The 12,523-nt window shown below is 44.6% G+C and overlaps 1 protein-coding gene across 1 annotated transcript in view; it reads left to right on the top strand.

Annotated features, from left to right (window-relative positions):
- Positions 1–12,523, top strand: part of rasgrf1 (Ras protein specific guanine nucleotide releasing factor 1) — a 96,530-nt gene that overhangs the window by 44,088 nt on the left and 39,919 nt on the right. Inside the window, exons 5-7 of the mRNA XM_072565358.1 lie at positions 2,815–3,068; positions 5,695–5,774; positions 9,976–10,169. Of these exons, the coding sequence (XP_072421459.1) occupies positions 2,815–3,068; positions 5,695–5,774; positions 9,976–10,169 (528 nt within the window). The remainder of the gene's footprint in view (positions 1–2,814; positions 3,069–5,694; positions 5,775–9,975; positions 10,170–12,523) is intronic.

The following is a 12,523-nucleotide window of genomic DNA, read 5'->3' as shown; positions in this document are numbered from 1 at the left end:
ATCCCTTTGGGTAAAACTGTTGCGCCTCGTGCAAAAGATGGGGGCACCTTCCAATGTTCAGTGCAAACTCTGGTTTCCATGATCTTTTGGGCCAGTTAATAAACAAACAGATCCTAACCACAAACTCTCGATCTGAATTCCTAAACTCTGGGAGTTTAACACTGATTGCACTTGTTTGCATCATTTAGGGAGCGTCCACACAGGGGACCCTGACATACAAATGCCTGACTTACAAACACAATCCCAGACAGGGCTGTAATTTTAACGATCTGTCATAGGAACATCTCCTGTACAGTAGCGCCTTGACTTATGAACTTAGTCCATTCCGGGACCCCGTTCACGAACCGAAAAGTTTGCGAACTGAATCAATTTTTCCCATTGTTCGGATAGCGTAAGAATGCTTGGATGGCTGTTCACAGCGCACGCGCCAAAGACTAACTGAATGAGATCACGCGGGGCCTGAGAGCTTTTGCGTTCAACAAGCGCGTAGCAAAGCAGAACAATGAAACCACGTGGTCGCACACGGGCTTTTAGCGTTCGTACCTTGAATTTCGTACATACATCAAAGCAAAATCTTACGTACAATCCTGTTCGTAAACCGATTTGTACGTGAACGGGGTCGTTCGTATGTCGAGGCGCTACTGTACTTACAAACTGCTGCTTTATATTCTCCTGCATTGTGTTCTCAGAAGCATGCAATTCAATTTGTGAATGGACTGGTGGACCATGTTCACAGCCTGGAGACAGCCTGTATTAGACTGGTTCCTTCGGGCACAAGGGCACTAGATGGTACTGTATACTTTCATAGATTTAAATATGATCTTTGAAATAACCCAACTAGTTAATATACTACAATATAACCAACAAATAATTTGTTTTATTAAACTTAAATTTAAAAGTAGGGTTTGGACTGACGTGTTTGTGAGACAAACCATTTTCAGCAATTTTAAATAAACTTTACCAAATTACTGCTTTTAGACCATTGACTAAATTTCTAAAAATAATGTTTTAAAATGTTTTCCCATTATGCTGGTTTATTGCACATTCTGCTTCAGAATAAACAACTGAATTGAAACAAGAAAAGCACTTTCAAAATGAATGCAATTTTAATTAAAACCTAGATTAGATTACCTTCAGTATGGAAACAGGTTCTTCGGCCCAACAAGTCCATACTGACCCATTCCCCTACAGTTACCCCTGACAAGGGCACAGAACACCATGGGCAAGTCACATAACCTGCTCATCTTTGGATTGGGGGAGGAAACCACACAGACACCAGAAGAATGTGCAATCCCCATACGCAGTTGCCCGAGCCAGGAATCGAACCTGGGTCCGTGGCACTATGAGACAGCATTGCTAACCACTGCACTGCCCACTCAGTCATTGGCGCTGGAATCAGTAATTTCTGCACAGTGTGGGCAACAAGGAGGGACCTGGGCACAGGAAGGGTGGCAGGAAGGACGGAGCTGTACACGGGGAGGGGGGCAGGAAGGAGGGAGCTGTACACGGGGAGGGGGGCAGTAAGGTGGGAGCTGTACACGGGGAGGGGGGCAGTAAGGTGGGAAATGTACACAGGGAGGGGGCAGTAAGGAGGGAGCTGTACACGGGGAGGGGGGGCAGTAAGGTGGGAGATGTACACGGGGAGGGGGGCAGTAAGGTGGGAGATGTACACGGGGAGGGGGGCAGTAAGGAGGGAGCTGTACACGGGGAGGGGGGCAGTAAGGTGGGAGATGTACACGGGGAGGGGGGCAGTAAGGAGGGAGCTGTACACGGGGAGGGGGGCAGTAAGGAGGGATCTGTACACGGGGAGGGGGGCAGTAAGGAGGGAGCTGTACACGGGGAGGGGGGCAGTAAGGAGGGAGCTGTTCATGGGGAGGGGGGCAATAGGAGGGAGATGTACACGGGGAGGGGGGACAGTAAGGAGGGAGATGTACACAGGGAGGGGGGCAGTAAAGAGGGAGCTGTACACGGGGAGGGGGGCAGTAAGGAGGGAGATGTACACGGGGAGGGGGGCAGTAAGGAGGGAGATGTACACGGGGAGGGGGGCAGTAAGGAGGGAGCTGTACACGGGAAGGGGGGTATTAAGGAGGGAGCTGTACACGGGGAGAGGGGCAGTAAGGAGGGAGCTGTACACAGGGAGGGGGCAGTAAGGAGGGAGATGTACTTGGGGAGGGGGGGCATTAAGGAGGGATCTGTACACGGGGAGGGGGGCAAAAGGAGGGATCTGTACACAGGGAGGGAGCAGAAAGGAGGGATCTGTACATGGGGAGGGGGGCAAAAGGAGGGAGATGTACTCGGGGAGGGGGGCAGTAAGGAGGGAGCTGTACACAGGGAGGGGGCAGTAAGGAGGGAGTTGTACACGGGGGAGGGGGGCATTAAGGAGGGAGCTGTGCACGGGGAGGGGTCATTAAAGAGGGAGATGTGCACAGCGAGGGGGGCATGTTCCCATGGGAACTATTTCATTGAACAGGAGTTCTCCTTTAGGGTCTTAGCTAGTATTTATCCCTCAGTCTGTTTCCAGGGATTCTGGTTCTTTCGACACTTTTTTGTGGGATCTTGTTGTGCACTCATTAAATACCGTGTTTGCTACCAGAACAGAAGTGACTACTTTTGAAAATGATTTTATTGGCTGTAAGATCCCTTAGCATGTGCTGGGGCTGGCAATGCTATGGTATTAAGGGCACCTCCTCCTTTCTGATAACTGGCATGACCAACAACCCAATGTCTCCTCCCAATGTGGGAATGGCTTTGCTATGGGCCTGTCCAGAGGGAATTTGTGAGGTTGGCTGACCGTGTGAGTTTTGCCCAAACTAGGTGCAGAGCTTCTTGCGAGGATGGTTGTGCCGAAGGAAATGGAAGACGATAATCCAGGATTACATCCGCTCCCCTCATGCCGAGAGCATGAGGAAGAGGAACCAGGTGGTGTTCAGCATGCTGGAGGCTGAAGCAGAGTACGTGCAGCAGCTCCACATCCTGGTCAACTGCTTCCTACGGCCCCTGCGTATGGCAGCCAGCTCCAAGAAACCTCCCATTGGCCACGATGATGTCAGCAGCATCTTCCTCAACAGGTATTAGCACCAGCTTGGTCCCTCCTCCAATAGCATGGCCACTCCAATTCACCGTAACATCTCTCATTGCGAATTACTTTAAGATATTTCTGAGATACATATGTGTCAGACTTTAATTATGTCATAAAGGTAAAATCCTCTGGTTGCTTGAGAGAGGTGTATAACATGATAAGAGTGAATAGTCAGAGACTTTTCCCCAGGACAGAAATGGCTGTCACAAGGGGTCATAATTTTAAAGTGATTGGAGGAAGGTATAGGGGAGATGTTAGAGCTGGGCTCTTTACACAGAGTGTGTGGAATGCACTGCCAGCGATGGTAGTAGACTCAGGGACAGTCCCATTGTCAGACACAGAACTGGACAGGGAGGACCCTTGCCTTGGCTCAATGACACCAGAGCGGGTAAATGACCCCAGTGAGGAGCTGGATAGCTACCTCAGCCCAGCGAAGGTCCAGCAGTTCGTGCTTACCATGGGGATGTAGACAGCCACCCCAGAGACAGGACAGTAAATGGACAATGGTAACCCCATAAACTGGGGGTTAAAGAAGTTTCATTTGCTTTCATATAACAGGGCACCCACTCAGTAGGTGGGTTCCACTGAAGCCACAGCCAAATACCAAGAGACTGGATAGTTAATAAAGGTAACTGTTAATAGGATAACTGTGAATTCGATTAATTCAATTTATTCTTTGTAATGTTAAGACATGCAATGTATATAACTATGAACGACATGGAAAATTGTACAAGTACCAGAGATTTATTTACATGAATAAAGTATATTTTGAAATTAAAAAAAAGTAGAGTCAGGGACATTAGGGACATTTAAGTGACTCTTGGATAGGCACATGGATGACAGTACAATGAAGGGTATGTACGTTAGTCTGATCTTAGAGTAGGATAAAAGGCCAGCACAACATCGAGGGCCAAAGGGCCTGTACTGTGCTGTACAGTTCGATGGTCTATGCTGGGAATTTGAAATAGAAACAGAAAATATTGGAGAAATTCAGCAGGTCTGGCAGTGTCTGACAAACAGCTCTTGAAAGGAAAATCAATTGAAACCAATTAAAAATAGTAATTGTGTGTTAACTGCCTTTAGTAAGATTAACTAACTGAAAACCTTCACTGAATCCCATACAATCACTACTCAGGGAATTATCATAGACCAGAACCTGAACTGGCCTCACCATATAAACACAGACTACAAGAGCAGGTCAGAGAAATCCTGCAGTGAGTAACCCCCCTCCTGACTCTCCAAAGCCTGTCCACTGAACCAGGCACAAGTCAGGAGTGTGTTGGAATACGCCCTACTTGCCGGGATGGTTGCAGCTCCAACAATACTTGAGATGTTTGAAACCATCCAGGAGAAAGCAGGCCACTTGATTGGCATCGCCATTCATCATTTTCAACATGCAATCCCTTCACAATGGCACTTTCAGCGAGTTCTACCTTCTAGAAGGACAAAGAATGAGAACACCACTCCCTGCAAGTTCCCCTCTAAGTCAGTCACCATCCTGACTTGGAAATAAATCACCATTCCTCCAGTCTCGCTGGATCAAAATCCTGGAATTTCCTTCCAACAGCATCGTGGGTCAGCCCATAGCACATGGACTGCAACAGTTCAAAAAGGCAGCTCACTAACACTGTCTCCAGGGCAACTGGCGATTGGCTATAACTTTTGGCCCAGCCAGTGACACTCATATCCGATGAGTGAGAAAAGATTGTGTCAAGCAGACAACCAACTGAGCAACTGGGAAATCCAAAGAAAAATCATTTCATCAAGTTTAAATTTCAATACAACAGAGTTTTTCCAGCTCTTTGTTTCTATTTGAATAGGTCACATTTGGAATGTTGTGCGTGATTTTGAGCATCTGTTATGTTTCCGAGGCTTTCAATTTCTTCACTTCCTTATTCTGTTCAAGACAGAGATTTGGATATGAAGGGAATCAAGGGACATTGTGACAGGGTAGTTAGGTACTCTGTAACACGTGAGTGTGAACAAGATGAGGAGGAGGCTTTTGACCCCACTGCCTGCTTCATCAAATTGGTAAGATCATGCCTGATCTGATTGTGCCTCAACTCCCCATTCCTACCCACACTTTCAAATCCTTCATCGGTCAAGAATCTCTTTAGTTCTGCCTTTAATGTTCAATGATCTTCCTCAATCGAGCTCACTCAGCTTGAAATCTGTTTTAATGACCGGCACTGCTCAGTGGGGGAGATGGTGCTGTGCTGCCACTGAATTAGTAATCCAGGGGCCTAGTGCTCTGGGGACACAGTTTCAAATCCACCACAGTTAATAAGTCAGAGATTGAAAGCTAGTCTCAATGATGACAATGATTAATTATTGCAAAAACCCCATCTGGTTCAGTAATGTGAAGGAAGGAAATCTGCCATCCTTACATGGTCTGATCAGGCCCATGTTGACTCGAAACCACCCTCTGTAATGGGTTAACAAGGTTCTCAGTTCAAGGGGGGGCGGGGGGGGGGAGAGGTTAAGGATGAGCAACAATTGCTGTATGCATTCTGAGAATGAACAGGTAAGAAAAGGGACAAGTATAAGATAATTATACATATAAATTCACGTTCTATTCAATCTTTTTATATTTAATTTTGTTTTCTCTCTTGCAGTGAAACAATCATGTTTTTGCATCAGATATTTTACCAGGGACTGAAAGCTCGTGTTTCCAGCTGGCCCACGTTAGTATTAGGTAAAGTATGAATACTCCATCACTAGTTACTGTACAGCCAGAGGAAGGTCAGTTAGAGGGTCCTTTCCAAGGGTGTGGAAGCTATTTGACATTTGTTCTGTTGTTAAGATGGAACCACATGCTTTTCAGAGTCAGAAGTCAAGTCATTATCTGGCAAAAAAAGCTTCATTTTTAAAAAAAACTTTTATTGAAAAATGATTTATTTTACAATAAACCAACAGCGGTACACTATATAGAAAAGTCAACATCATAAAAAAAGACAAAACTATACTCATGTACAAGATAAAAACAGTCCAGTAGCAGTAATAAATAAATAACACTTCTCAGTGCCACAAAACAATAACTCCCGACCTTCAAGAGCATTGAATATTACACCCTCATTTATCCAGATATCTTCCTCTCGGGGTATCAAGTTTGTGAAATCAGATCGTCATGGCGACACAAAAGCCCTAATTAAAATGGCAGACAAATCTGCGTCTAAGTAATCCATACAAGGCTACCATGTCTTATAAAAACTTTCAGTTTTTTGGTGCACCATATTTGTAAGAAAGTCCAGGGGATATGTCCCATGATTAGCTTACACCAACTTCGTTTTAATCAGAACTCAGTTGTTCTTCTGAACATAGATCTGCACCAAGGGTGAAATGTGCTTTATAGAAACACAGACGATAGGAGCAGGAGGAGGCCATTCAGCCCTTTGAGCCTGCTCCACCATTCATCATGATTATGGCTGATTGTCCAACTCAATAGCCTCATCGTGTTTTCTCCCCATGACCTTTGATTCCATTCGCCCAAAGTGCAATATCTAGCCCCTCTTGAATACATTCAATGTTTTGGCATCAGCTCCTTCCTGTGGTAATGAATTCTACAGGCTCACCACTCTTTGGGTGAAGAAATATCTCCTTATCTCCATCCTAAATGGTTCACCCCAAATCCTCAGACCATGACCCCTGGTTCTGAATGCATCCACCATCCAGAATATCCTCCCTGTATCTCCTCTGTCCAGTCCTGTTAGCATTTTATAAGTCTCTATGAGATCCCCCCCTCATCGTCCAAACTCCAGTGAAAACAATCCTAACCTGGTCAATCTCTCCTCATTCATCAGTCCACCATCCCCGGAATCAGCCTGGGAAACCTTCGCTGCACTCCCTCGAGAGCAAGAGCATCCTTCCTCAGAAAAGGAGACCAAAACTGCACACAATATTCCAGGTGTGCCCTGTATAACTGCAACACATCCCTGCTCCTGTACTCCAACTCCCTTGCAATGAAGGCCAATATACCATTTCCCTTCATTACCGCCTGCTGCACCTGCACGCTTACCTTCAGTGACTGCACAAGGATACCCAGGTCCCACTGCACACTCCCCTCTCCCAATTTACACCCATTCAGGTAGGAATCTGCCTTCCTATTTTTGCTTCCAAAGTGAATAACCTCACATTTATCCAAATTATACTGCACCTGCATTGATTTGCCCACTCAGCCAACCTGTTCAGATCATGCTGAAGCATCTCTGTATCCTCATCACAGTTTACCCTCCCACCCAACTCGGTATCATCTGCAAACTTTGAGATATTACATTTCAAAGATGAGGTAACAATTAAGAAACCATTAGTACAGGGAATGGTGGAATGTGGTCACATGGATTTAGGCTGAACTTTGAGGAGAGATCAAAGAGCAGCTTTAACAGAAGCATTACCCAAATGGAATGATCTGGTCAATAAGTCTTCAAAAGCAATGGCAGTGTGGTCGCTCGGTGGTTAACACTGCTGCCTCACAGCGCTAGGGGCCTGGGTTTGATTCCAGTCTCAGTCAATGTGTGGAATTTGCACATTCTCCCCGTGTCTGCGTGGGTTTCTGCCGGGTGTTCAGTTTTCTCCCACAGTCCACCAAGATTAGGGTGGATTCGCCATGGGAAGGGCTGGGTCTGGGTGGGGTGTTCTTCAAAGGGTCAGTGCTACCTCGATGGGCCAAATGCCCTCTTTCCACACTTTGGGGGTTCTGAGATACTTCAATGATACAACGTGTTGGGATTGCTTACCTATATGAAAATGACTAGGGCTTAGAAACAATGAAGGATAGAGCAAAACATCCTGCTTACACATCTGCCCAGGGGCTATTTGGGTGAATAATGAATGCTGGCCTTGTCAGCAATCTTCATATTCCATTAAAGAATTTTTAAAAATCTGGGGAGTGTCAAAGTGATCAGAACTGAAGTACAGAGATAAGTGATGGGTGACAGCTGCAATTCTCTGTAAATAAATCTGAAGTAATAGAGATTGACATATGTTTTGGGGAAACAGTGCTCTTTAAATGACAAAATGTTTTTTAAAAAAATGCAATTTGTGTTTTTGCACAGAAAACAAAACCAAGAGGTAATGTTGAATTTGTACCAAACCTTAGATAGGCCACAGTTGGAGTACTGTGTGTCGTGTTTGTCACCAGTATGGGACTAATGGAGAAGTTGCAAGTGAATTCATTACAGCATTAACCAGGCTGGACGGATTACAGTTCAGCTAAACAGAGAAAATACCACTGAGGTCGGGATAAATTTAAAGTGTTGTAGTTTGCAGTTGAAGATGACCTGGAGCCCACATGGATTGGTGTCGTGATAATATGATTGGGCCAGTAATTCAGAAGCTCATACTAAAGCTCTGGGAATCCCCACAGGTTCAGATCCCACCATGGCAGCTGATGAAATTTAACAACTCAGGCTGGTTAGTACTTGGATGGGGATCACCTGGGAATACCTAGCAGTGCATGGGAACAGGAAGAGGCCATTCAGCCCCTCAAGCCTATTCCACTATTCAATGAGATCATGGCGAACGTATCGCTGATTCTAGAACTAGGGAGAATTAGGGTCAGACCGTTCAGGAGAGATGTTAGGAAGCACTTGCACACACAAAGGGTGGGAGAGGTTTGGAACTCTCTTCCACAAACAGCAGTGGGGGCTAGATCAGTTGTTAATGTTAAATCGAAGATGGATAAATTTTGGCCCATGTCCCTTAAATATTTGCTGAACAAAAATATTATCTTCAATCTAGTTTATCTTTAGTTTATCTTTATCTGCCCTGTTTTTTTCCTGTTAATATCTTGAAGACGTCAATCAGATCACCCTTTCACCTTCTAAATTCTACTGAAAACAAGCCAAATTTGCATAATCTCTCCTCATCCTGAACTTCAAGGGCAAGTTTTCATTCTTGTAAACCCACATTGTCCTCCCTCCAAGACCAATCCATCCGTCCGAAGTGTGGTGCCCAGATCTGCTCACGGTGCTCCAAGTTGGGTCGAACCGGGGTTTTGTAGAACTGCTGCATCACTTGTCCTCCAATCCTCTGCATATAAAGACCAATATCCCATTAGCTTTTCTGCTCCGGACCTTGTGGAGGTGTGGTACATAAGACCAGGTAGGAATATGGGTGTGTTGCAAAGATGGTTGGGAGTTCAAGACGCACCGTCACTGTAGACTAGACCTGACAAACAATGTTAATGCTGACCATGTACCCACCCTGGTGGTTTGTTATTTATACCGAATTAACGTTGGTCAAGTTTTTACAAGAATTTTTCAATGCTCCAAAGGTTGATTTTAAACACTGACATCTACCGTAATCCGAGAGAGATTAGAAAGAATTGTCTTTATGCAGAGTACTTCAAACGGAACAATACAGCACAGAACAGGCCCTTCGGCCCACGAATGTTAACCTCCTGGCCGGACAAAGAGCTGTCCCCACCAGGCAGGAATGCTACACTGTCAAAGGCACCCTACTTCAGATGAAGGGTTAAAGCAAGGTCTCCTCTGCCCCCTCAGGTGAATGGAGAAGATCTTGTGTCTATGTGAAGGATAACAGGAGAATTTCCCCAGTCTCCTTGCACCAATATTTAGCTCCAAAACTAATGTCACTCTGATGGATCAGCTGATCCCTTTCTCTGTATGGAGGATCTTGTATGCAAATTTGCTGTCACATTCCCCACATCAAACCAGTAACTACCTCCCAAAGATACTTTGGCTGTAAAAAGCTTGGGGCTGCCATTTAATCATGAAAGGTGCGATATAAATTCAATTATTTCTTTTTATCAATTCAGAGATAATCTTTTAATCTGACGTGTAATTATGTGGAAGCCATAATAAGAGTTTTAACCCCTTCCCTCCTGTGGAGATGCTAGTTCCAGGTGTTCACCTTACTTGTTCTGAACCTTCTTCCAGCTGACCTGTTCGACATTCTCCTCCCAATGTTGAACATCTACCAGGAGTTTGTGAGGAATCACCAGTACAGCCTGCAGATCCTGGCCAGCTGCAAGCAGAACAGAGACTTTGATAAACTCCTGAAGCAATACGAAGCGAAGCCGGACTGTGAAGAGAGAACTCTGGAGACCTTCCTGACCTACCCAATGTTTCAGGTGAAGCAGCAGGACTCCAGATTTAATTCGGGTCACAGTAACGTTTAGGAGAGTGTTCACATCTTAATGCTACTTTCTGAATGGATTACTGTCTACTGTTGAGGTTGATCAGTGTTTAAGCATGGTCTTCATTTCCCAACTCTGTCAGCAATAGAGCAGAGATCTGATCTTCCACCAGTTCACCAGTTGTGAGTTGGTCGAACCTTGACTCGGTTGTAAGACTGGGGAAGGTTTGTCTCCAGGTGGACAGCAGCTCCCTCAGAGGGAAGCCACTATAACACAAACAGGACAAAAGGAACAGAAGGAAATGACTGCATTTCTGACCTTTTTAAAGATGCTAATTGGTGAATGGTTTAATTTTTTTCGCTGTTTCATCAAAATGAAAGATGAGTCAAATGTAGGTGTTATAAAAACAGAATGCTGGAGAAACTCAGCAGGTCTGGAAGCTTCTGTAGAGAGAGAAATAGAGTTAATATTCCAGGGTGACTCTTCAGAACAGATAGATAACGGGTATTTATAATGCTCCTTGTTATGACCAGTGAGATTTTGAAAAATGGTTACAACTAGGTAGGGGGTCATTGGTTCCCTTCTCTTTAAACCCTCTCTCAGTCAGTCACAATAAACATTTTTAAGCATGAACATACAAATCAGAAGCAGGAGAAGCCATTCAGAACCATCACACCTGCACTGCCATTTAGTAAGATCACAGCTGATCCAAATGTAACCTAGATATGGTCTCACCAGTGCCCTGTATAATTGAAGCATAACCTTGTGATCAGTTCCCAACATGATAAATGTTCACTTCCATTAGTTTTCCTAATTACATGCTGTGTATACATACTAACTTGTTTGTACTTCATGCACAAGGACTCCCAGATCCCTCTGCATCTAGAGCTCTGCAACTTTTCATCATCTTGATAATAATTATTCTTCTTAACAAAATGGATGATCACATATTTTCTTACATTTTACTAACTCCATTTATCATGAAACCAAAATACTTCAATCAAACTGTAGTTAACGAAATCCAGAATACACAATAGACAACAGACAATAAACAATAGGTGCAGGAGTAGGCCATTCTGCCCTTCGAGCCTGCACCACCATTTAATATGATCATGGCTGATCATCCTTAATCAGTATCCTGTTCCTGCCTTATCTCCATAACCCTTGATTCCACTATCCTTAAGAGCTCTATCCAACTCTTTCTTAAATGAATCCAGAGACTGGGCCTCCACTGCCCTCTGGGGCAGAGCATTCCACACAGCCACCACTCTCTGGGTGAAGAAGTTTCTCCTCATCTCTGTCCTAAATGGTCTACCCTGTATTTTTAAGCTGTGTCCTCTGGTTCGGCACTCACCCATCAGCGGAAACATGTTTCCTGCCTCCAGAGTGTCCAATCCTTTAATAATCCTATATGTCTCAATCAGATCCCCTCTCAGTCTTCTAAACTCAGGGGTATACAAGCCTCGTTGCTCCAGTCAATAAGGGAGACCGAATTCCAGCGTTTACTTGAATGAAAGAGCATGGCATTGTATTACTCATTTAAACTCTTGAAAAGTAATAAAATATGATAGCTAACACACACAAACACACACACTCAGACACACACAGACACACGTGCATGCACACAGGCACACAGACAAACACACACACAGACACACACACGCATACAGACACACAGACACGCATGCACACAGGCACACACACGCATGCACACAGGCACACACACGCATGCACACAGACACACACAGACACACACAGACACATGCGCACGCACACACACAGGCACGCAGACAAACACGCACACAGACACACACACACAACAAGTAATAAGCTTAAAAAGGGAGGAGGATGTGTATACATGCAGGAGGGTACAGGCAGTTGCAGGTTCAACTGTTTTTTTAAGAGTTCTTAAATTGTGGGTGTGGAACCTGAATCCCAACAATTGAGATGTTACCCTGTTTCTTCCAGAGTGATGGAAACATCCAGGAAATCTTGTTTTTGTTCATGAACAATGGTTTTTGTTTACCAGTCACTGAATTTTAGTTTGAGAGAGAATAGTTCTTCCTTATATTTTCTTTATCTGTGTTCTCCAGCTTTGAAGCATTGTTGATTAAGGCCCATTTGTACATTCCGAAGTCTGCTGCCTGTTTTTCCAGGCTGAATACTCCACAGATAACCTTCTATTTTTAACATGTAACTTGCAAAAAGGTGTGAATCACCCAGGGGATACAGACCTGAATTTCATTGCCTTTAATAATGATGTTAATTTCAGCCCAGGCTGATCTTTATTTGTTGATAATTTCATGAGCTTGGATGAACCTAGTCAGATGATTACAAGCAACCATTTG

This window comes from Chiloscyllium punctatum, chromosome 48 (assembly GCF_047496795.1).
Source record: "Chiloscyllium punctatum isolate Juve2018m chromosome 48, sChiPun1.3, whole genome shotgun sequence".
Classification (NCBI taxonomy): domain Eukaryota; kingdom Metazoa; phylum Chordata; class Chondrichthyes; order Orectolobiformes; family Hemiscylliidae; genus Chiloscyllium; species Chiloscyllium punctatum.
Note: the sequence above shows the minus strand (reverse complement) of the source record. Positions and strands in the feature narration are given on the sequence as shown.